General features: G+C 44.8%; 1 protein-coding gene across 1 annotated transcript in view; it reads left to right on the forward strand.

Moving 5' to 3' along the window:
* LOC138666502 (zinc finger protein 721-like) overlaps positions 1-26,747 on the forward strand; it is a 513,630-nt gene that overhangs the window by 442,455 nt on the left and 44,428 nt on the right. Inside the window, exons 6-8 of the mRNA XM_069754718.1 lie at positions 88-135; positions 5,767-7,365; positions 18,036-18,343. Coding sequence (XP_069610819.1) covers positions 88-135; positions 5,767-7,365; positions 18,036-18,343 — 1,955 coding nt within the window. The remainder of the gene's footprint in view (positions 1-87; positions 136-5,766; positions 7,366-18,035; positions 18,344-26,747) is intronic.

The following is a 26,747-nucleotide window of genomic DNA, read 5'->3' on the forward strand; positions in this document are numbered from 1 at the left end:
CTGCTTGTCAATGAACCCCATATCAAGACCCTTGTTAGTTAAAATCTTCATTTCCTTGATGTATTCATCCGTCGGATTTCTTTTCAGTTTCTTGTAGGTTCGAGAATCACCAAGCAAGCGGAGGACTTCCTTATGGTAAGTTTTGATCCAAAATGACCCCCCCCCCTTTATCGGCTGGTCGAATGACCAGATCTTTGTTCTGTTGTAAGGAAATGATGGCTTTTCTTTCCCTATGTGCTAAGTTATATTTATATTTCCTACATTTTTTTGTCACTTATTTTACGTATCTCATTTGTTACATTGGTTTGAAATGTTTCCATTTGCTCCGAATATTCATTCATAGGGTGAAATTTTGATTTATTTCTCAAGTTGGTATGGATATAAGATTTACCCTGCACAGATCCTAAATTATTAACGTAGGGATTTTTTATATAATACCTTTGGATTGCTAATTTTCTCTTAAACATTTTAATGCCTATGTATTTATTTATTTATTAAACCCCCTTGCTGGAGCATACTTTAAGCCTTTTTTAAGTAACAAAAGTTCCTCAGTCTTCAAGTTATATTTACTTAAATTAAAAACAGTAGGTTCATTCGTGGTATGGATATCTAATGTCTTGTTCTTTTTGGCGAATTTCCCGCCTCTGCAACCCCTTTTGCGTGTTTTTTCCGTCTAATTGAAAAAAAGGATGTTTCGTATTTTTGTTTTTCTTGGTATTATTGTTCAATCGGCCTGTCACGTTTCCAGATCTACCTCTTTTAGGTCTTGTTCCAGGATTAGTTGGAGATCTATTCGTACAATCTAGTGGTGATTGACATATATCAGTTAGAGTTTGGAAACAATTATGGGTAGTTGTGGAAGTGGAGGGAAAAGTTACCTGGGGTTGTTGCTGAACCTCCTGTGTAATTATTGAGGAATTAAAAGGGCTGTTAGTCTCCTGAGGTGCATTAGAAACTACTACCCTTGGAGATTGGGGGGGGGGATTGGATGTATAGAAAACCTTTCAAAAATAGAACTGGATTCCCAAAAACTACCATCTATTTTATCGATGGTTTCAAAGGCTGATTCATTTGGTGGAGTATATCTAACGGTACATACTGGTACAGCATCCCTCCCAATTTTTTTCTTTTTTTCTATCAATAATCTCCTGTTCTTTGTGTTTAATCCTAATCCCAATACTGTTGGAAATTTTTATAATTTCTGGATGCTTTTTGAATGGTCTATTATCTTCAAAGAGCTTAGAGATGGATTTTTTGCTTTTAACCAGTTGTTTTTTCCTTTTGTCTCTAATACACTCCACTGCCTGTATTGAAAACGATCTGAACATAGAGTTCCATTGTAAAAGTGTGTCTGGATCCCCAATATCTCCTGAAAGCGCCTTTTAGACTTTGAGGCCTCTAGGAATACAAACATAGGTTAAATATCGTTCCAAAGTGGCCACCTCCCACATATCTCGCATTTCTTTTAGGAGTAACTGTTCCAGTGTTTTAAGTGATTCCTTAATGTGGGTGATGTCTTCTTTTATAGGATTAGGAGTTGTTTGATGTTGGGATGAGTTAAAAAATCTTTGGATATTGGAGATCCTATCCTTTCTGTCTGTCCATAAGTCGCACATGTTCACAAATGACACTGCTGCCAACCCAATAAGGTGGAAAAGTGAACACTAAATCATGCAATATTGTGGCGCATATACCTCTGTATATACAGGTTCGCTAAGTGATAGCCTTCTGAAGACTGGCTAGGGTGAAGTATTAGCTTGCCCTAGTTTATAACTCTACTTGCTTGGTCTTTTCTAGGACTCGTGTATCTTCTGTGTTAGGGCTATTACTAGCCCAGTTTCTATTGTATAGGGTCTGGAGACTGATATATATATATATCCCAGTAAAAATGTATGGAACTGCAGGTTGTAAAATAACATGAGCATTCAGGTTTTATTGTGCCTAAACCTATTATGGAGGGTATTATGATTGGCAGGACCTGTTTGTAACCCCTTGTATTAAACCTATAATGACAGAATATCGGTATAGCCAGTGGTTGAATTACCGTATATACATATTTATTGTGAATTTCATATTTTGCAAAATTGGATCTATTATTTATGCACTTTTTTGGATGTTTTAAATATTTTTAAATTTGTGAGTGTTTTTCTGGTTTGGTAATAAAAACTTTTTCCATTACGTCCCTCAGGCCAGCACCCTGGAGGACGTCCTTCCTTGACCTATAGCGGGACAGGATCATAGAGAGGTTAAAAGGACCCTCCCACCTCCACCCTCCAGTGTTTTTCCTGTCCCTACAGGGACGGTTGTATGAGAGGTTGCTCCTAGAGCGAAGATAGCCTGTGGATTCTCTTCCCCCTGTCAAGTGGTCCGTGGCTGACACCTCACTGGGTAGAGGTCCCTCAGCTATCAGTGCTGTACCAGATGGACTCAGAGTTCGGGGGTCTCAGCCTTCCCTTTTCCTGGTCAGACGGACCATGGCTGACTCCTCTTTGAGAGGTTCCTCAGCCAACAGCCTGTGTAATGGGCTTAGGGGGATCGTGCGGCAGGTCCAATCCTTCCCCCCTGTCAAGTAGCCCAGGGTGGAAACTCCCCGGTGGGGAGTCCCTCAGCCCCAGAGACCAGTCGAGCGGACGGGCTCCTGGGTAGAGCCGCCTCCTCCCAGTGGGGGGCTCTCGGCTCGGACGCCGACCAGCAAAACACCGCTATAAGTATCTATCACAATAAATAACTTGCTGTGGTTCATTATTGGTATTGGAGTACAATGGGTGTATTTCACTCTCTACTTCTGATGCTTATTTCGTTTACCACATTTCATACTGAAATTGGCCATTATAGATGTATATCAGACACTACGGTGTTTCTCTTTGCGGATCTCTTTAGATATCTATGGTTTTTCTGATCTTTCAGATCATTTATTTATCATCTAGTCCGGTTTTTGCCTTGGACTTTGATTCCTGGCTTCTGTACCCACCCTGGGAGAGTTGCTTTGGTATTCTCCAGGGTGCTGGCCTGAGGGACGTAATGGAAAAAGGGAATTACACTTACCGGTAATTCGGTTTCCAGGTAGTCCCTCAGGACAGCACCCATAGTTCCCTCCCTTATGTTCCCTTTTTAGGCTTGCACGGGATTAAGCTACCGGCAGATCGTTCATCCTTTGGGTCACCGTGGCTCGAAATTAAGACGGAGGCGTTAAAGGGTTTACTACACACGTGTTTGTAAGGGCATGTATAGACCATTTATTTCCATCCTTCGGTGGTACTTTGAAACAACACTGGAGGGTGGAGGTGGGAGGGTCCTTTTAACCTCTCTATGATCCTGTCCCGCTATAGGTCAAGGAAGGACGTCCTCCAGGGTGCTGTCCTGAGGGACTACCTGGAAACCGAATTACCGGTAAGTGTAATTCCCTTTTTTGTATTGCTTATATAGTGGTGATCCTGTATTTATGCATGCGCTTTTCTTTGCTTATTAGATATTGGTCTTTCATGCATTGAGGTGATCCCACGAACGCTTGTAATATTTTTATAATAGCTGATGGTGCCCACTTTACACATGTTTATTAATCTTTATTTGTAGTTTTCAGTTAATGAGATTCTTGTGCTCTGTATGCGGATCTGCTGGTTGTGGCTATTGTGAGGCTTAGAAAAAGAAATTACATCCAGCAAAATGGCACCGACGGCGTCTGTCCAGTAGCATCTATCTCTTACTTATAAGTGCTACTGCGCAGGCATTTTGGTGGCCGTAATTTTTTTTTCTAAGCCTCAAAATAGCCACAATATTATAGGCATTATCAACAATAATATCAACACTATTATATGCATTATATAAAAATGGGGGGCAGGTCAGTGAGGGATCAGTGACCTGTCCTAACTCAAAACAGATATGCTTTGAGCTTTAGTAGGGTGTGGTACTTTCTAATTGGCTGAAGTAGGGAGCAGATTACTCCAGCTGGACAACAGGAACAGAGCATGGATGAGATTGGACACACCATATGCAGAAGCTCTAATATAGCTAAATGACAGAAAATCAGAACAGTTGAAATCCCCATAAAGTGATTCCATTTTATAACTTAATTTACCGAGGGTTATAATCTATAGGGGGAGTGAATATTTTAACTCCACAGCCACTTTCCGGAAATTAACACGCAGTGGATGTTGGAGAGTGGAAATTACACATTTGCCGTTTTGTTACCCAACACATAAGTGCCCAGATTGTGCTTCAGGGGACACACCGCAAATTAAGTGGATTCTTCTCACTATAATCTTGCTAAATACAGGGATCCTAAAGGTTGTCTGAGCACACTGCAAGATTCAGAAGTGAGAGTGGATTTTGATTGATTGGTTTATAGAAACCTTTTTGCTTTTCAACAGCCTTTGAGCCACTAATAGTGTTGAAACCTCTGTTTTTCCATTGACAGATGTTGACCTGAGTGGGGACTTGTTTTTTGTGAGATGAGAATTGGTATTATTTTCACCTACATAACATTGATTACTTTCTTTTTATTCTATATTTGGGAGACAGAATGAACAAGCAGTTGAACACCACGCACTACTGGTTCATCTAATAAGGTTTTCTATTGGGCCGGCGTCACACTCGGCGTAAGACAATACGGTCCATATATTACGGCTGTAATACGCAGAAAAATCCCCAAAATAGTGGTCCGTAGCTCCTCCGTAGGCAGGGTGTGTCAGCGTATTTTGCTCATGGCATCCTCCGTATGTAATCCGTATGGCATGCGTGTTTTTCTCGCAGGCTTGAAAAACCGACATACGGATATACAAGGGATCCAAGTGTTAAAAAAAACATTAAAACATATATACTGTGTGTATGTGTGTGTGTGTGTGTGTGTATATATATATATATATATATCAGTAGACACATATATGTATATATTAATATTTCATACAGTGGCCAAGTGCCAGAATAGGCGCATCTTCCAGATGTGCCTTTTCTGGCGTGGCTTGGGGCAGATGTTTTTAGCCAGGGGGGGCCAATAACCGTGGACCCTCTCCAGGCTATTAATTATCTGCCCTCAGTGACTGGCTTTACTACTCTGGCGGAGAAAATTGCATGGGAGCCCACGCCAATTTTTTTCCGCCATTTAACCCTTTAATTTAATAGCTAGAACGGCAAAATTTTGCATATACACACTACTAACATTAGTAGTGTGGAATATGCAAAAAAAAATGGGGATATGAGATGGTTTACTGTATGTAAACTATGTCTCATATCATGTCGGGTTTAGGAAGAAGATTGCAAAAGCCGGCATTTATTCTACTGTAAGCTGTCAGTGTAACTTTACTGTACACCGCACTGAATTGCCGGCTTTTCTCTCTAACACCGCTGCGTATTTCTCGCAAGTCACACTGCTGGTCCGTGTGTAATCCGTATTTTTCTGGCTTCCATAGACTTTCATTGGCGATTTGTTTTTTTGCGCAATACGGTGACAAACGCAGCATGCTGCGATTTTCTACGGCAGTAGAAAGCCGTATAATACAGATCAGTAAAATACGGCAGATAGGAGCAGGGGCATAGAGAATAATTGGGACGTTTGTTAGGCGTGTTTTACGGATGTATTTTATGCACTCTTACGTCCGTAAAACTCGCTAGTGTGACGCCGGCCTTAGACTGTGAACTGTCATTGTCTTGGTAAATAATTACAGGTTTTTGTACATAGCTTGCCATTTTATGGACAGTTTAAGTAGAAATGTTCAAAAATATAAAACTCAAGGATATTTTATTAAAAAATAATTGTGTTTTTTATCTTAGCAGATGACTGTACCAGGAGATCAGAGGGACAGCTGACATCTTCCATTTTTAAATCTGATGATCTTCAGATCCTACAAGATACAACTGAAGTGAATGCCATTACTCTAGATATAACCTCATCCATTCACAGCAAAGATCTGTCAGCTAATCCTATGAAACAGGTCCCATCTTCTGATTCATTACCGACTACTAAGCGAAATCAAAGTCACAAAAGAGGCATTAAAAAACAAACTGCTCTCAAAGCAAAGAAGTCATTTTCATGTTCAGAATGTGGGAAATATTTTACATGGAAATCACAGTTTGTTACTCACCAGAGAATTCACACAGGGGAGAAGCCTTTTTCCTGTTCAGAATGTGGGAAATGGTTTACCCGGAAATGGGTTCTTGATAGCCACCAGAAAACCCACACAGGGGAGAAGCCTTTTTCCTGTCCAGAATGTTGGAAATGTTTTACCCGGAAATGGTTTCTTAAAAACCACTTGAGAACCCACACAGGGGAGAAGCCTTTTTCCTGTTCTGAATGTGGGAAATATTTTACATGGAAATCGCATTTTGTTACTCACCAGAGAACTCACACAGGGATGAAGGCTTTTTCCTGTTCAGAATGTGGGAAATGTTTTAATTTGAAAATAAATCTTGATCGCCATCACAGAGCCCACACAGAGGAGAAGCCCTTTTCCTGTTCTGAATGTGGGAAATATTTTACATGGAAATCACATTTTGTTACTCACCAGAAAACCCACACAGGGGAGAAGCCTTTTTCCTGTCCAGAATGTGGGAAATGTTTTAACCGGAAATGGTTTCTTAAAAACCACTTGAGAACCCACACAGGGGAAAAGCCTTTTTCCTGTTCTGAATGTGGGAAATGTTTTACCCGGAAAGCACATCTTGTTATACACCAGAGAACCCACACAGGGGAGAAGCCATTTTCCTGTTCAGAATGTGGGAAATGTTTTACCCGGAAAGCACATCTTGTTATACACCAGGGAACCCACACAGGGGAGAAGCCCTTTTCCTGTTCTGAATGTGGGAAATATTTTACATGGAAATCGCATTTTGTTACTCACCAGAAAACCCACACAGGGGAGAAGCCTTTTTCCTGTCCAGAATGTGGGAAATGTTTTACCCGGAAATGGTTTCTTAAAAACCACTTGAGAACCCACACAGGGGAGAAGCCTTTTTCTTGTTCTGTATGTGGGAAATATTTTACATGGAAATCGCATTTTGTTACTCACCAGAGAAGTCACACAGGGGAGAAGCCCTTTTCCTGTTCTGAATGTGGGAAATGTTTTAACCGGAAATCGGTTCTTGATAGCCACCAGAAAACCCACACAGGGGAGAAGCCTTTTTCCTGTCCAGAATGTGGGAAATGTTTTAACCGGAAATGGTTTCTTAAAAACCACTTGAGAACCCACACAGGGGAGAAGCCTTTTTCCTGTTCTGAATGTGGGAAATGTTTTACCCGGAAAGCACATCTTGTTATACACCAGAGAACCCACACAGGGGAGAAGCCATTTTCCTGTTCAGAATGTGGGAAATGTTTTAATCGGAAAGCGCATCTTGTTAGACATCAGAGCAATCAGCCTTTTTCATTTTCTTAATGTGGGAAATATTTTACTGTTAATAAACATCAGAGACATTACTGGAGAAGCCTTTTTTATGTTCAGAATCTTGGAATAGTTTGACCAAAATTGGATCTTAAAGGGGTTGTCTCATTCATGTTTGCTGACAAATGGATAAAACTAAAGTTTATTAGTTCCAAATGTAAAACTATACCCATAATTCACCCCCTGAAAGTTAGTCAGAAGCTAACTAATAGAAAAAACATATACCCCACGTTTCAGTATTGAGGTGACCTATATACACTCACTCTCAGTCTCTAATTTCTACGGGTTTTTTCGTCCTCACCAAAGGTGACTCATCAGGAAACTTTATTTAATATTGACCTATATTTAAGCTAGAGTAGCCAAAAAAAAAACCTAGTATCATGTTATTCAAAACAGTCAGAAAACTAGCCATATATAGGCAGATCCCAGACTTCAAACTATGTACTTTGTAAATTTATAAGCCACTCCAGTAGCGGTCAGTGAGGAATAGGAAGTTTATGATAATTCTGTATAATTAGTGTTTTTTCTCCTATAGGGACTGCCCTAGTTTGGAATTATAATAGCTGTTAATAATTAGTAGTGCAGTCAAATTGTCCTAGACTAAACTCAGTTTATAGACTGCTGAATATTTACCTCTCAGGGAAAACCTACCTGCTCCAAAGATTATTATTATTTATTTATATAGCACCACTAATTCCATGGTTGTGTACGTGAGAAAAGGGGTTACGTACAGGGTTATAGATATCGTTTACAGTAAACAAAATTTACAATGACAGACTGGTACAGAGGGAAGAGGACCCTGTCCTTGCGGACTTACATGCTGAAACGGTACCAGCATGGGAGGTTGGTATAAGTTTTTTATTTTAACAGGACCAAACGAGGAACAAGAAGGGGTTGTCCAACTAGTGGACAACCTTTTTAACCCCTTAGTGACAGAGCCAATTTTGTACTTAATGATCGGGCCAATTTTTACAATTCTGACCACTGTCCCTTTATGAGGGTATAACTCTGGAACGCTTCAACGGATCCCACTGATTCTGAGATTGTTTTTTCGTGACATATTGTACTTCATGTTAGTGGTAACATTTCTTCGATACTACTTGCGATTATTTATGAAAAAAACGGAAAAATGGCAAAAAAATTTAAAATTTTGCCATTTTTAAACTTTGTATTTTTATGCCCTTAAATCAGAGAGATATGTCACGAAAAATAGTTAATAAATAACATTTCCCACATGTCTACTTTACATCAGCACAATTTTGGAAACAAAATTTTTATTTGTTAGGGAGTTATAAGGGTTAAAAGTTGACCAGCAATTTCTCATTTTTACAACACCATTTTTTTTTTAGGGACCACATCACATTTGAAGTAATTTTGAGGGGTCTATATGATAGAAAATAATGAAGCGTGACACCATTCTAAAAACTACACCCCTCAAGGTTCTCAAAACCACATTCAAGAAGTTTATTAACCCTTTACGTGCTTCACAGGAACTGAAACAATGTGGAAGGAAAAAATGAACATTTAACTTTTTTTTCCAAACATCTTAATTCAGAACCATTTTTTTTATTTTCACATGTGTAAAAACAGAAATGTAACCATAAATTTTGTTATGCAATTTCTCTTGAATACGCCAATACCCCATATGTGGGGGTAAACCACCTTTTGGGCGCACCGCAGAACTTGGAAGTGAAGGAGCGCCGTTTGACTTTTTCAATGCAGAATTGGCTGGAATTGAGATCGAACGCCATGTCACGTTTAGAGAGCCCCTGATGTACCTAAACAGTGGAAACCCCCCACAAGTGACACCATTTTGGAAACTAGACCCCTTAAGGAACTTATCTAGATGTGTGGTGAGCACTTTGAACCCCCAAGTGCTTCACGGAAGTTTATAACGTAGAGCCATGAAAATAAAAAATCGCTTTTGTTTACACAAAAATGATCTTTTCGCCCACAAATTCTTATTTTCACAAGGGTAACAGGAGAAAATAGACAACAAAAGTTGTGCGATTTCTCCTGAATACGTCGATACCCCATATGTGAGGGTAAACCCCTGTTTGGGCGCACCGCAGAGCTTGGAAGGGAAGGAGTGCCGTTTTACTTTTTCAATGTAGAATTGTCTGGAATTGAGATCGGACGCCATGTTGCGTTTGCAGAGCCCCTGGTGTGCCTAAACAGTGGAAACCCCCCACAAGTGACACCATTTTGGAAACTAGACCCCTTAAGGAACTTATCTAGATGTGTGGTGAGAACTTTGAATGCCCAAGTGCTTCACAGAAGTTTAGAATGCAGAGTCGTGAAAATAAAAAATATTTTTTTTTTTTCACAAAAAAGATTTTTTAGCCCCCAAGTTTTTATTTTCACAAGGGTAACAAGAGAAATTGGACCCCAAAAGTTGTTGTCCAATTTGTCCTGAGTATGCTGGTACCCCAAATGTGGGGGTAAACCACTGTTTGGGCGCACGGCAGAGCTCGGAAGGAAGGAGCGCCGTTTTGGAATGCAGACTTTGGTAGAATGGTCTGCGGGCGTTGTGTTGCGTTTGCAGAGCCCCTGATGTACCTAACCAGTAGAAACCCTCCACAAGTGACCCCGTTTTGGAAACTAGACCCCCCAAGGAACTTATATAGATGTGTGGTGAGAACTTTAAATGCCCAAGTGCTTCACAGAAGTTTATAATGCAGAGTCATAAAAATAAAAAATATTTTTTTTTCCACAAAAAAAGATATTGTAGCCCCCAAGTTTTTATTTTCACAAGGGTAACAGGAGAAATTGGACCCCAGAAGTTGTTGTCCAATTTATCCCGAGTACGCTGATGCCCCATATGTGGGGGTAACCCACTGTTTGGGCGTATGGCAGAGCTCAGAAGGGAGGGAGCACCATTTGACTTTTTGAGCGCAAAATTGGCTGTCGTGTTTGGAGACCCCCTGATGTACCTAAACAGTGGAAACCCCCCAATTCTAGCTCCAACCCTAACCCCAACACACCCCTAACCCTAATCCCAACCTGATCCATAATCCTAATCACTAACCCTAACGATAATCACAACCCTTACGCCAAAACAACCCTAATGTCAACCCTAACCATAACCCTAATCAAAACCCTAAATCCAACCCTAACCTCAAACCTAACCCTAATCCCAATACACCCCTAATCACAACCCTAACCTTAACCCTAATCCCAAACCTAACCCTAATGCCAACCCTAATCCAAACCCTAACCCTAATCCCAACTCTAACCCTAACTTTAGCCCCAACCCTAACCCTAGCCCTAAGGCTACTTTCACACTTGCGTCGTTTGGCATTCGTCGCAATCCGTCGTTTTGGACAAGAAACGTATCCTGCAAATGTGCCCGCAGGATGCGTTTTTTGCCCATAGACTTTTATTGCCGACGGATCGTGATGGATGGCCACACGTCGCGTCCGTCGTGCACTGGATCAGTGTTTTGGCGGACCGTCAGCGCAAAAAAGTTCACTGTAATGTTTTTTTGTACGTCGCATGCGCCATTTCTGACCGTGCATGCGTGGCCGTAACTCCGCCCCCTCCTCCCCAGGACATAGTTTGGGCAGCGGATGCGTTGAAAAACTACATCCGCTGCCCACGTTGTGCACAATTTTCACAACGTGCGTCGGTATGTCGGGCCGATGCATTGCGACGGCCCCGTACCAACGTAAGTGTGAAAGAAGCCTAACCCTAAATTTAGCGCCAACCCTAACTCTAAATTTAGCCCCAACCCTAACCCTAAATTTAGCCCCAACCCTAACCCTAAATTTAGCCCTAACCCTAATCCTAACCCTAGCCCTAACCCTACCCCTAGTCCTAACCCTACCCCTTCCCCTAATTTTAGCCCCAACTGCTCTTCTCCTGCCGGCCGGCAGATGGAGACAGATGGCGGGCGCACTGCGCATGCGCCCGCCATTTTCTTTTCCCCAGAAGACGCCGGCGGCCAGGAGGAGCAGCAGGAGGACCCAGGGACACCGGTAAGTATAATAGGGTCCCCGAATCCCCCTATTTCTCTGTCCTCTGATGTGCGATCACATCAGAGGACAGAGAATTACACTTAGCTTTTTTTTTTTTTGCGGTCGCCGGTAAACCGTTAATTACCGGCGATCGCAAAACAGGGGTCGGTAAAACCGACACCGATCATGCTCTTTGGTGTCTCGGCTACCCACGGTAGCCGAGACCCCAAAGATTCTCCTGGGGCCGGCGGGCGCACTGCGCATGCGCCCGCCATTTTGAAGTTGGCGGCGCCCACCGGGAGCCACGAGGAGCACCGGGGGAGATAGGTGAGTATCGGGGACCCCTTTTCTCCCCTTTTCTCTGTCCTCTGATGTGCGATCACATTGGAGGACAGAGAAATTAAAAAGAAATCGCATTTTTTTGTTTTTTTTTTGCGATCGCCGGTAAACGGTTAATTACCGGCGATCGCAAAAGCGGGGTGGGTAAAAAAAACCCCGAATCATGTTCTCTGGGGTCTCGGCTACCTCCGGCAGCCGAGACCCCGGAGAAAATCCGACTCTGGGGGGTGCTATTTACTTTTTCCACAGCGCCGTTAGTTAACGGCGCTGTGGTTTAAGTACCCTTAGCGGCCGCCGTTAAAAGGTGTATCAGCGGTCGCTAAGGGGTTAAACATCAAAAATCTCACACAGACGTCATTATGTAGTGTGTGAAAAATGAATTACAGGAAAATCATATTTTATTGACATTCAAAACTAACTCAGGGACAAACTATATTATTGACAAATTGTAAAAAAAAAACATGGGTCTCACAATCTAAATTTCCTATCAGTATGTCTTTGGAGTGTGGGTAGACAAATAAGTACTGGGAGGAAACCCTTGCAAACACGGGGAGAACATAAAAACTCTTTAAGGTATGTGCACACGTATTCTGGAGGACTGCAGACTTTTCCGCAGCGGATTTGGAAAAACCGCAGTGGAAAACCGCTGCGGTTTTTCCTGCGGATTTATTGCGGTTTCCGCTGCGGCTTTACACCTGCAGTTTTCTATTGGAACAGGTGTAATACCACAGCGGAATCCGCTCAAAGAATTTACATGCTGCGGAAAATAAACCGCTGTGTTTCTGCGCGTTTTTTTCCACAGCATGTGCACTGCGGATTTCGTTTCCCATAGGTTAACATGGTACTGTAAACTCATGGGAAACCGCTGTGGATCCGCAGCTGAAGAAACGCTGCAGATCCGCAGCAAAATCTGCAGCATGTACACATACCCTTAGAGATGCTATGCTTGGTAGGGTTGGAACACTGGACTCTAGCATTGCAAGGTAGCTCATGTTTGCTCGTTGACGACTCAATGTTCTTGGGGTTGGAAACCTATCACTGCGATGTACATTCTGTGCCTTACTGCCATCTTGGGGAAAACCACTGTCAAAATTGTCTTCAAGCATGTTTGATACTGCAGCATGGGTGCATCCCTTTCCAGGTGGAAAGCAACTGGCAAAATTAACTTTTGTATCTTGGATCGAACAGACTGGCAAACCAGTAGTCTGCACTATTTTGAATGCTAACAATACAGGCAACAATCATGTTGCAGATAGTGCTGCAAAAAGGCGGTCATGGATTAGTCTCTTTTATGAGGTCCAATTCCATAGTGTTTTGATGGTGAGATAACACTGAAGTTTGCTTCCTCCATCCCCTCCTGGCAAGCATGGGCAACAGAGAGGGAATAGTTATCCTCTTCATCACCTTTCTGCTCGTCCTTCTCCATTTGTTCCTCCCATGGCAACCGCGTGTGAGAGGACAGACCGCAACTTAGAGATATTGTTAACCCTTCCGCATCCTCCTCTGCTTCCTCCTCTTTCCCTGAAACCACCACCACAACCTCCTTCTGCAGACTATTCAAACCATCTTAGTAGCCATTTCAAAAACGTGCAGAAGGGTTCAGAGGTCCTTCATCTATGTCTACTCCGCAAGTGTGAATAGCACCACGTCCGTACTGCGTTGGGCCAGGCTGTGCAAATTGTCATACTGGACCAGGTCTCGGCGCAGCTGCCACAGTCTCTGCAACATGTGCAGAGTTGAATTCCATGGTGTCATCACATCGCATATCAACCAGTTAACCGATAGGCCAAAAGATCTGTCTACCAACTTAACTGGAATAGAAACCAACCCAGCTGTATATCAAATGCTAAGAAAATGGGGCACCTATGGTGGACCACCCTAAAACAGCTACACCAACTCCAATAAACATGGCAAACAGGCGATAATTTTACTAAAAAAAACAGTATAAATCTTTATTAAATATCAAAAAGAACAAATAAACCACATTAAATAAAGGAACCCATACTCCACAGAGGTACAGACAGGAAGAGAGGTAACCACCTCAGCAGTGTAAGGTATCAGGCATAATATTATAGTCATGATGCAAAAACAAGACCACGGAAAAAGGATGCCCCCATATTAATTAAATAAACACACATCACACAGGATAATACCTAAAAAGTGCAAGGGGACAAGCTTACCCAGGTCTGTGAGATACAGAGGTGGTCACTCCAAGGACGGATGTCAGACCTGACGCGCCTTTTGCTGGCACAAACGCAGCTTTGATTGATGGGAGTGGCAGCTTTGCATCGATCATCCCCTTAGGACAGGGTCTGTCCTATGTTTAGGTCATCAATGTTAAAGTAGTGGCCTCTTTAAACAATTTTATACTTTATTTCACTCAATGGATGAATATTTTGCTCGTGCCTTGTGTGACTGACCGTCTATTCTGTGTAAATGCATGTGGTGGCTCTGTCGGGCTTAGATCTGAACCTCCACAAAACAGCGTTCAGTGTTATGCGCTGATGGGGTCATTGATGCAGAGTCAGCACGTGCTCTGTCGTGCATCATTTTTGGCTGTATACGCCTAGTTCAGGTAGGTGGAAAGGAGGCATCTGGCTCCATATTTTGCAGTAGGACAACAAGCCCAAACATATAGCCAATACCAAAAAAGGGGCAGTCCAGACTTAGAAAAAGAGTCTGTATTCACACCATTACGATTCCCTGATACAAGAAAGCGATCCTGTGACCTTATGCATGTGATTTGCAGACCTGGGGTCACATGCCAATTCGTTGTATTCGGCTTCTCTCAATAAAAGTGAATTGATTGCATTTGTTTCTTAGTGATAAACTTGAATAAAAGCGTGACCTTCCAAGGGTTTTGTATTGGCTGGAAGTGAGCGCCTCTTCAGTGAAACAAAACGGGAGAAAAAAATGTAAGCAACCTGGATGACCACTGAGTAAAAAATCATTCGGCTTCTCTCAGATTGTTACACATGGATGTGTTAATCTAGGATCAGATTGTCGGCCGAGCACATTGATATCTGCGGGTTTGGCTGACCTTAGTCTAATGTGTATGGGTACATTAACTACTATTTAATGGTAATGGGCACTTTTCGGCATCTTTTACTCGTCTGTGATTAAACACGTATGTGTAAAATGGTTCAGGTGTCATCAGTGTACAATCCGTGCATCATCGGGTACGGTCCGTGCGTCATCAGTGTATGTAGAGTCCATGTATCATCAGTATGCGGTCTGTATGTCATTAGTGTACGGTCCATGCGTCATCAGTGTACGGTCCGTGCATCATCAGTGTATGTAGAGTCCGTGTGTCATCAGTATACGGTCTGTGTGTCATCAGTGTACAGTCCGTGCATCATCAGTGTATGTAGAGTCCGTGTGTCATCAGTATACAGTCTGTATGTCATCAGTGTACGGTCTGTGTGTCATCAGTGTACGGTCCGTGCATCATCAGTTTATGTAGAGTCCGTGTGTCATCAGTATACGGTCTGTATGTCATCAGTGTACGGTCTGTGTGTCATCAGTGTACGGTCCGTGCATCATCAGTGTATGTAGAGTCCGTGTGTCATCAGTATACGGTCTGTATGTCATCAGTGTACGGGCCATGTGTCATCAGTGCTCAGTCCGTGTGTCATCAGTTTATGGTTTGTGTGTCATCAGTACACAGTCCGTGTATCATCAGTGTACGGTCCGTGTGCCCGTATTTACCATCAGTTATCCTTAGTGGTTTTCACAGATGGATAAATAAATGATGAAGCCTCTGCTATACTTTGCAATGTTAATCACAGGCAGCGCACGGACAGCGCACAGACTGTATGCTAATACTACCTGTGTGATATGTTTGGTTTTTTTCTGGATCCATAGATTTGTAATAGCACTTTTCATATGTTGTACTGTAAAACAAAACAGGCAAATCTTCATAAGTTTTGCACAGGGACACAGTCTGTAAAAAATCACAGATATGTGGACTGCCTCATAGACTATAATAGTTACCTGTAGTTGTGAAAAATACAGATAGAATTTGTACGTGTAACACTGACGGCTGCATGAGACTGTTGTCTGACTAGCCAATGGGGGAGTGACCAGTTACCGAGCCTAGGGCAGCATGAATGCCAAATATGGCACTGGGCACAGCCATTGCTCAAACTTAAAAAAATACTAGGAGGAAAAAGACAGCACAATAGGGTTTTATCCAAGGGAGGTAAAGCTGTATAAATAATGTTATACTAACCTGATTTAGTTGTGAATACACAACATTTCAATCACTTATACATCCAGCTGCTGCAGGTCCAACGGGTCTTCAGATCGGGAAAACACAGATAAGGAGGGTTTGTGGATAATCTGCGCTGCTGGTATCCCATATAATAAATCCAAATCCAGACAGAAAGTACATGCGGTTATTCTTAATTTAGTCTACGCGTTTCTTAGTACTACAGACTTCTTCATCAGGACAAGAAAAGCCGAGCTCACACCACAATGCAGTTACATTTATAGCGATAAAAGTGCAAATCTTGGAGCCAAATAGACACATGATGGACCCCTGATAGACACATGATGGACACCTGATGTGTCAATGTTCATCAAAGTTCATCAAGGAAAAAGAGAAAAAAGGATTCTTTACAGGTTGGTAGTATAGACTTATACTTTCGTTTGTATTTATTTCTATCAGAAGAAGAAACAAAGAAGAAAAACAAGTTTTATATGAATTTAAAAGGTAAAAATATATATTTGTGTAGATAAAATGGAGTTGAATTTAGGACATGATAATGTTCTAATCTTATGTTGCACTGAACTCAGAGTGCCCTGATAACAAGAAGAATTCATAGCCTCATGTGAAAATAAAAGAAATAACTAAACAAAAAAAAACTATTATTAATGTTAGGAGTCGAGTTCCCGACGCTGCACAGGGGGAATCTCGAACCATCTCCGCTGATGTCTCCATTCTCCTCCATCCGCAGTGGAGCCTGCTCAGCAGAGATGTCGGTCCCGGTGTCTGGCTCAGCCTGATACTGTGTGCGTGGTTACTGCTGCTTTTCCAGGCTCAGCCATTGTAGCCAGTACTGATCAGCAGCGAGCAGGCGTTTCAGGGACTAAGTCCTGCTTTTCCCATACTGAGCATGCCCACAGGACAACCTCCCATTGGAGGTTGGGGTCACACGCTCAGGTCCTGTAGCAGCTCCTATTGGATCACTAGGAAGGTCCTTCAGTGCTACAGCTATAAAAGGTTTGCATGGCCACACGGCCATGCGCTAGTATATACTTGATAACGTGTGTGTGTGTGTAGATGTGTGACTGTCGCTCTTTAATCATCCCCCTTCCTAGTGTTGTTGACTGCTCACGAATGGTGGATGCTTGCTATCTAGCGCCCGACAGTGCTACCTGCACACCTAGCACATGATCCAGCGTCTTATTGCAGTGACCGCCAGTGCGGTGCCGTGCGCTACTAGAGCGCTTTCCTGACCCAAGTCTGGGTGGTTAGTGGCGTCCGCCAGAGCAGCACTACACGCACTCTTGTGCATTAAATTATTATTTCTGTTTAACTCTTACACCCCAGTAGCGGTGCCGAGGCACAAGAGGTCTAGAGGAACTCTTTCCCTAAATCTTAGGGGTAGAGTTCTGTGACTCCTTGCTTGCGCTCTTTGTGCGTTATCATGGCCCTGTGACACAACAGGGTTCGCTTCCTTCACACTGGGTGAAGCTAAACCGTGTGTGTATCCACATTATACCGCCATATAATCCGTCATTACTCAGCAGCAGGTTCCATCTCTGCACGGTGGACCCCTTCCTAATTATTTGGTGCATTCCATTAGCCCTAACATTATACTAGCGCCTGGCTAGACTGGCATCTGGCTAGTAATGGCGGATGAACAGCGACTGCAGCAGTACATCCAGCAGCTGGAGGGCAGGTTGGTGGCTCTCGAGCGTTCAACCTCAGCTGTGGATGTTACCGCAGTAGCTGTTCAGGCTGCTAGCGTGGCTGCAGCATGTTTGTCCACTGCCAACCCTGTCCCGACCTTATCCCGCCTCCCCCGCTGCCAGATAAATAAATATTCTGGTGATAGCAAGTCATGTAGGGGATTCGTGAGCCAGTGCGCTATACACCTCGAGCTTCTGGCTGCACGTTTTCCCACAGAGCGGGCAAAGGTGGGATTCATTATATCCCTCTTGTCGGACAGGGCTTTGCAGTGGGCTACGCCGCTGTGGGAGCGCGACGATCATGTGGTGCAGAGTGCTCTGTGGTTTCTGAGCACTCTGAAACAGGTCTTTTTAGGATCTCGAGTCAACAATGATATGGCGCTCCAACTGCTGGCATTGACCCAGGGCTCGTCCATGGTCAGCCATTTTGCCGTCCACTTTCGGACTTTAGCATCTGAGCTGGAGTGGCCGGATAAAGCCCTCATCCCTGTATTTTGGAGGGGGCTAGCTGACCATGGGAAGTATGCTTTGGCCACTAGGGAGATTCCTGCCACACTGGAGGAGCTAATAGCTATATCAACTTGCATCAACCTTTGTTTTAACGAGCGAAGGTTGGAGCGAGCCCAGTGTAGGCAGAGGTTTCGGCTGGCTCCTACCTTCACCAAACCTCTGGAATCTCTGGTCCAGGCAGCCAAGTCACATGGGCCCATGGAGGTGTCACGAGCGGGATCTAAGTCCCTGACCACTCGTGCACTTAAGGTCTGTCATGTTTGCCGGCAGTCAGGATATTTTGCCTCCAGATGTTCCCAGCAGTTGGGAAACGTCAGTGTCTAGTGGTTGTAGGAGGAGGTACACTAGACACGGCGATGTTTTCCTCCAAATTGTCCTTTAAGGGGACAATTACCATAGGCCCATCCACTCTTATGGTAGAGCCTTGCGTGGATTCCGGGGTGGAGGGCAATTTTATGTCATCTATCTTTGACACGCAATACCCCTGGTGATGCTCGCCAAACCTGTGACCATAAGAGTGGTAAATGGGTAGACACTGCCCTCTCAGATAACAAACAAAACCATCCCATTTACTCTATCCATGTCTCCATCTCATTAGGAGATTATCTCCATGCTAGTCATTCCCGAGGGAATTGATGAGTTCCTGTTGGGGATACCATGGCTACGCTACCACTCTCCTCATATAGAATGGTCCTCAGAGAATTCTGGGATGCAGTGAATCTTGTGAGGGTAGATGTCTGAGAAAGTGTGCTCAGGTTGCTACAACTGAAGTACCCGCAGATCTTTCCTCTCTCCCCAAGCACTATTGGCCATATGCGGACGTGTTCTCTAAAAAGGCTGCGGAGACCCTTCCGCCTCACCGCTCCTATGACTGCCCTATTGACCTCTTGCCTGGTGCTGAGCCTCCCTGGGGTCGAGTCTACCCGTTATCTCTCCCGGAGACGGAGGTAATGTCTCAGTATATTCAGGAGAATCTGGCAAGAGGATTCATTAGGATGTCAGTGCCACCTGCAGGAGCGGGGTTCTTCTTTGTGCAGAAGAAGAACGGGGAATTACGTGCATGCATAGATTACAGGGGTCTTAACGCCATCACCATTAAGAATAAATACTCTCTGCCCCTGATATCTGAGCTCTTCGATAGGTTGTGGGGAGCGAGGGTATTTACTAAGCTTGATCTGCACGGTGCTTACAATCTGATTCGCATCCGTAAGGGGGATGAATGGAAGACTGCTTTAACACCAGGGATGGGCACTATGAATACCTGGTGATGCCCTTCGGGCTTTGTAATGCCCCAGCTGTTTTCCAAGACTTTGTAAACAATATTTTCCAGGATATGCTCTCCACCTCGGTTGTAGACTATCTGGATGATATTCTCATCTACTTTCCAGATATTGACTCCCACCGGAGAGATGTTTGCAAAGTCTTCGACCTCCTACGAGCAAACTCCCTCTATGCCAAGTTGGAGAAGTGTGTGTTTTAGCAGGAGTCTTTGCCTTTCCTGGGCTATATCATCTCTGCCCAAACTACAGGCTGTGATGGACTGGCAGGAACCCCATTCTCTCAAAGCGGTGCAGCACTTTATGGGGTTCATCAACTATTGTCGCCAGTTCATTCCACACTTCTCAACTTTGGTAGCTTCCCTGGTTGTCCTCACCAAGAAGGGAGCTAATCCCAAATTGTGGTTCGAGGAGGTCTCCAAGGCCTTCCTCTCTATCAAGTCACATTTCACTGGCGCTCCCATTTTACATTGCCCCGATGTTGATAAACCATTTATCTTGGAGGTGGATGCCTCTTCTGTCGGTGCTGGAGCAGTCCTCTTCCAGAAGGATGCTCAAGGTCAGAAACATCCTTACTTCTTCTTCTCCAAGACCTTCACACCGGTGGAGAGGAATTATTCCATCGGGGACAGGGAGCTGCTAGCCATGGAGTTGGCCTTTTCGGAGTGGAGACATTTTCTGGAGGGGGCTCGCTACCCCTTCCAAGTATTCACCGACCACAAGAATTTGGTGTACTTACAAACTGCCCAGCGGCTAAACTCTCACCAGGCCAGATGGTCCCTGTTCTTCTCCCATTTCCACTTTACCCTACATTTTCTGTCCGGGGAGAAGAAAACTTGGGTCGACGCTCTCTCCCACTCCTTTGTGTCATCAGATGAGGAGGAGGAGCCTCGGCTTATTGTCCCTTTAGAGAGCCTGAGAACTGTGGCTCTGGTTTTGTTAGAGTCTGTGCCCCCAGGCAAGACTTTTGTTCCATCTAACTTGCGACCGGAGGTTCTCTCTTGGGCTCACTCATCTAGGGTGGGTGGACATTTTGGGACCAAGAGACAGGGTTTCTGGCGAGGATGTACTGGTGGCCACATATGGCCCGTGACATCAGGGACTATATTCGGGCGTGTGTCTCCTGCGCCAAGAATCGGTCTCCTCTGCAACGACCTGCTGGGCTACTTTACCCCTTGCTGGTGGCAGACAGGCCCTGGGAGATGGTCGGGATGGACTTCGTGATGGGCTTACCCAAGTCTCGTAGCTGCACCATTATCTGGGTAGTCACCGACCATTTTTCTAAAATGGTGCACTTGGTGCCGCTTCCACGGTTACCTTCTGCATGGGCCTTGGCGGCATTGTTCATTAAACATGTTTTCCGCATACATGACATGCCAGACAAAATTGTCAGTGACCGGAGTCCCCAGTTTGCGTCTCGGTTCTGGAGAGAGCTCTGTCGTTTACTCAGCATTGAGCTGAATCTCTGTTCTGCGTGCCACCCCGAGATGAATAGGTTGGTAGAGAGGGCCAACCAGACTCTGGTCACATACCTGCGACATTTTGTCTCCACCAGGCAGGATGACTGGGCATCCTTGCTATGGGCGGAGTTTGTATTGAACAACACAGTAGCCGACTCCACTGGGCAGACCCCATTCCTCCTTAACTACGGCCAGCATTTGCGTGTCCCTGTGCCCATGCCAGTGTCATCCATCGATTCTAGGGTGGCAGACTGGGCAGTGGAGGCACGTGACTTTTAGGGCCGCACACAGGATGCCATCCGGGCATCCAAGGAGAGAATGAATGTTTCTGCTGATGCACATCGGCGCCCTGCTCCGACCTTTGCTCTTGGCGACTTAGTGTGGCTCTCTGCCCGTAACATCAGGCTGCGAGTTGAGTCCACTAAGTTTGCGCCTCACTACATAGGTCCCTTCAAGATCCCAGAACAAGTCAATCCTGCGGTCTATCGGTTGGCCCTTCCTCCACACCTAGGTATCACCAACACCTTTCATGTGTCCCTCCTAAAACCCGTTCACATGTCCCGGTTTTCCGAAACATCTGCCGGGACTTCGGGCTCATCCACAGACGATTACGAGGTGAATGATATGGGGTGTAAAATGGTACATGGCAAAAAATTCTATCTGGTGTATTGGAAGGGTCATGGCCCAGAGGACAGGACCTGGGAGCTTGTAGAGCACATTCGAGCTCCGCTGCTCACTGTGGCCTTTGAGCGTAGCGAGGCGGGGGCCCTGGGGGGTAATGATAGGAGTTGAGTTCCCACCGCTGCACAGGGGGAGTCTCAAACCATGTCTATTGTGGTCTCCCATTCTCCTCCAGCCGCAGTGGAGCCTGTTCAGCAGAGACGTTGGTCCGAGCGTCTGGCTCAAGCTGATACTGTGCGCTTGGTTACTGCTGCCTTTCCAGGCTCTGCCTTTGTAGCCAGTACTGATCAGCAGCGAGCAGGCATTTCAGGGACAAATTCCTGCTTTTCCCATACTGAGCATGCCCACAGGACAACCTCCCATTGGAGGTCGGGGGTCACACACTCAGGTCCTGTAGCAGCTCCTATTGGATCACTAGGAAGGTCCTTCAGTGCTACAGCTATAAAAGGTTTGCATGGCCATGCGCTAGTAGATAATTGATAATGTGTGTGTGTAGATGTGTGAATGTCGCTCTTTAATCATTCCCTTCCTAGTGTTGTTGACTGCTCGTGAATGGTGGATGCTTGCTATCTAGCACCCAACAGTGCTACCTGCACACCTAGCACACGATCCAGAGTCTTATTGCAGTGACCGCCAGTGCGGCACCGTGCACCAATAGAGCGCTTTCCTGACCACAGTCTGGGTGGTTAGTGGTGTCCGCCAGAGCGGCACTGCATGCACTCTTGTGCACTAAATTATTATTTCTGTTTAACTATGACACCCCAGTAGCGGTGTCAAGCACAAGAGGTCTAGAGGAACTCTTTCCCTGAGTCTTAGGGGTAGAGTTCTGTGACTTCTTGCTTGCGCTCTTTGTGCGGTACGCAGCCCTGTCACGCAACAGGGTTCGCTTCCTTCATACCGGGTGAAGCTAACCCGTCTGTGTAGTGTGTGTATCCACATTATACCGCCATATAGTCCATCATTACTCTGCAGCAGGTTCCATCGCTGCACGGTGGACCCCGGGCTGCGAACGCACCTTATACCATCTTCCTAATTATTTGGTGTGTTCCGCGAACCCTAATAATTATACATTCATTAAAAGACTATTTTTAAGTAGTGAAACAAATATGTGTGAATATGTGCCGTAATGATTTAATAAAATCAAAGGGTTCTGAATTAATCAGAGTGAATTGCAAACAGTGCTGGCTGTGTAATGACGTAGCAAGGTGACCTGTTAGCTGGAAAGTCTCTCTCTGCTGAACTCCACTGAAAACGGCTTACCCTGGAATATCCCCTTGATGTGAGTAAAAAACATAATAAAAATAAAAAATCCCATGGAGAGGAAGAAAAAACATAAGGAAAGAAAAAAGAAGGTTTTGATATAGTGAAGTTGCTTCATATTCCAAACGGTGTCGACAGAGAGACTCCCATTAAAGTCCTGTGGGAGCAGTGAAGAGACAGGATATCTAGAGGTCTTATTTTGTTGGTATGTTATCTCTATATTCTAGGGCAGGGGTCCCCAACCTGTAGCTCAGGAGCCACATGTGGCTCACGAGACCGTGATGTGTGGCTCGCAGTTGCTTGCCAGCTTGGTGCATTAGCACCAGGTGTAAATAACTATTAAGAGCAGATCTCTAGTTGGTGACTTTTGTGTAGCCCTGTACAGAAGAGCAGATCTGAATGGGGGTGAGATAGGAAACCGTGGAGCTAGTCATTCTGCCTTGATGTGATTTCAGAGGGAAAGCTTTGGTAGTCATTATACCAGTATTGGAAGCTCTTGGTGTCACTACTATGAGTGGGAAACTAACTGGTTGTGGCTCACAACCCTCTTTCATAGTTGGATGTGGCTCTCAAGGTCATTAAGGTTGGGGACCTCTGTTCTAGGGATAATTCCTAAAAGAGACAGTGAATATTAAAATAAATCTAATATATAAAACTGAATGTGTGTATGTCTGTACAGCCACAAAATTTTGCAGTCACACGTCTGTACCCCGAGAGCGTCATAGGCTATGTTGAGGCAAAATTTTAACCCCGCGTGTTCCAATTCACCAAACAATTTTGCCCCTATCTACATAATGGGAAAAAAGTGAAAGGAAAAGTGTTGGAAGCAAATTGACAGCTGCCAGATGTGAACAAGCGGGACTTAAAGAATAAGAGCGATGGTGCCAAAGAGTATATACTGTACAGTTGCTAAGGTGGGGCCCCGACATGGGATACTCACCACACACTGGGATATGAACACACACACAAAATGCACCACGCAATACCACGTGCTTGAACACATATACCACCCTCAGCACACATTTCATCACACATACACCAACCTCGCCACATAAAAGTCGAAACACAAAAGTCGCCACTCAAAACTCGACAGGCGCAAAATTCGCCACAGGCAAAACTAGGCTCATGCAAAAGTCGCCACGCGTGCAAAACTCACCTCATGGAAAACTCGCCACACGCAAAACTTGCACACACGGAAAAATTGCCACATGCACAAAAGTTGCAACGCTTGCAAAAGTTGCCTCACACAAAACTTGCACATACTTAAAACGCACCACACATAAAACTCGCTATGCGCAAAACTTGCCATGCGCAAAGCTTGCTGCACACAACTTGCTACACTAACCTGTCACATGCAACCCGACACACAAAAAGTTGCTACACGCATGTCACCACACAAAACTCATCTCACAAAAGTCACTACATGCATGTCGCCACACGCAACTCAACACACACAACTTGACACATGAAACTCGCCCTAAAACAGACAAAAGTCTGGTATTATCCTTCAAAAATAAAAATCTGATTAATAAGCAGACAAGAGCAACAAATGTACCAAATACGGCAGCTGTCAGTCACATGACCTGTCTATTATGTGTATGTGTGAGCTAATATATACTGCCAGGGGGGAGGGCTTTCTGTTGGCTGGGGATTTTGTTATGAAAGGCAATTCAGTACCACAATGGACATAGCGGTCAGAGCACATACAGTGATCTGACAATAACCCAAAATCATAGAACGAGCTCTGAGACGTGGGAACTCTGCAGACCGCAATCCCTAATCCTCTCCAAACAACACTAGAGGCAGCCGTGGATTGCGCCTAAATCTGCCTATGCAACTCAGCACAGCCTGAGAAACTAACTAGCCTGAAGATAGAAAATAAGCCTACCTTGCCTCAGAGAAATACCCCAAAGGAAAAGGCAGCCCCCCACATATAATGACTGTGAGTTAAGATGAAAAGACAAACGTAGGGATGAAATAGATTCAGCAAAGTGAGGCCCGACTTTCTTAACAGAGCGAGGATAGGAAAGGTAACTTTGCGGTCTACACAAAACCCTAAAGAAAACCACGCAAAGGGGCAAAAAGACCCTCCGTACCGAACTAACGGCACAGAGGTACACCCTTTGCGTCCCAGAGCTTCCAGCAAAACAATTAGACAAGCTGGACAGCAAAATAGCAAACAAATAGCAAAGAAGAACTTAGCTATGCAGAGCAGCAGGCCACAGGAATGATCCAGGGAAAAACAAGTCCAACACTGGAACATTGACAGGAAGCCAGGATCAAAGCATTAGGTGGAGTTAAGTAGAGCAGTACCTAATGACCTCACCACATCACCTGAGGGAGGAAACTCAGAAGCCGCAGTACCACTTTCCTCCACCAACGGAAGCTCACAGAGAGAATCAGCCGAAGTACCACTTGTGACCACAGGAGGGAGCTCTGCCACAGAATTCACAACAGTACCCCCCCCTTGAGGAGGGGTCACCGAACCCTCACCAGAGCCCCCAGGCCGACCAGGATGAGCCACATGAAAGGCACGAACAAGATCGGGAGCATGGACATCAGAGGCAAAAACCCAGGAATTATCTTCCTGAGCATAACCCTTCCATTTAACCAGGTACTGGAGTTTCCGTCTTGAAACACGAGAATCCAAAATCTTCTCCACAATATACTCCAACTCCCCCTCCACCAAAATCGGGGCAGGAGGGTCAACAGATGGAACCATAGGTGCCACGTATCTCCGCAACAATGACCTATGGAATACGTTATGTATGGAAAAAGAATCTGGAAGGGTCAGACGAAAAGACACAGGATTAAGAACCTCAGAAATCCTATACGGACCAATGAAACGAGGTTTAAACTTAGGAGAGGACACCTTCATAGGAATATGACGAGAAGATAACCAAACCAGATCCCCAACACGAAGTCGGGGACCCACACGGCGTCTGCGATTAGCGAAACGTTGAGCCTTCTCCTGGGACAAGGTCAAATTGTCCACTACATGAGTCCAAATCTGCTGCAACCTGTCCACCACAGTATCCACACCAGGACAGTCCGAAGACTCAACCTGTCCTGAAGAGAAACGAGGATGGAACCCAGAATTGCAGAAAAATGGCGAAACCAAGGTAGCCGAGCTGGCCCGATTATTAAGGGCGAACTCAGCCAAAGGCAAAAAGGACACCCAGTCATCCTGATCAGCAGAAACAAAGCATCTCAGATATGTTTCCAAGGTCTGATTGGTTCTTTCGGTCTGGCCATTAGTCTGAGGATGGAAAGCCGAGGAAAAAGACAAGTCAATGCCCATCCTACCACAAAAGGCTCGCCAAAACCTCGAAACAAACTGGGAACCTCTGTCAGAAACGATATTCTCTGGAATGCCATGTAAACGAACCACATGCTGGAAGAACAATGGCACCAAATCAGAGGAGGAAGGCAATTTAGACAAGGGTACCAGATGGACCATCTTAGAAAAGCGATCACAGACCACCCAAATGACTGACATCTTTTGAGAAACGGGAAGATCTGAAATAAAATCCATAGAGATATGTGTCCAAGGCCTCTTCGGTACCGGCAAGGGCAAAAGCAACCCACTGGCACGAGAACAGCAGGGCTTAGCCCGAGCACAAATCCCACAGGACCGCACAAAAGTACGCACATCCCGCGACAGAGATGGCCACCAAAAGGATCTAGCCACTAACTCTCTGGTACCAAAGATTCCAGGATGACCAGCCAACACCGAACAATGAACCTCAGAGATAACTTTATTCGTCCACCTATCAGGGACAAACAGTTTCTCCGCTGGACAACGATCAGGTTTATTAGCCTGAAATTTTTGCAGCACCCGCCGCAAATCAGGGGAGATGGCAGACACAATTACTCCTTCCTTGAGGATACCCGCCGGTTCAGACAAACCCGGAGAGTCGGGCACAAAACTCCTAGACAGAGCATCCGCCTTCACATTTTTAGAGCCCGGAAGGT

This window comes from Ranitomeya imitator, chromosome 2 (assembly GCF_032444005.1).
Source record: "Ranitomeya imitator isolate aRanImi1 chromosome 2, aRanImi1.pri, whole genome shotgun sequence".
NCBI classification, from domain to species: Eukaryota; Metazoa; Chordata; class Amphibia; order Anura; family Dendrobatidae; genus Ranitomeya; species Ranitomeya imitator.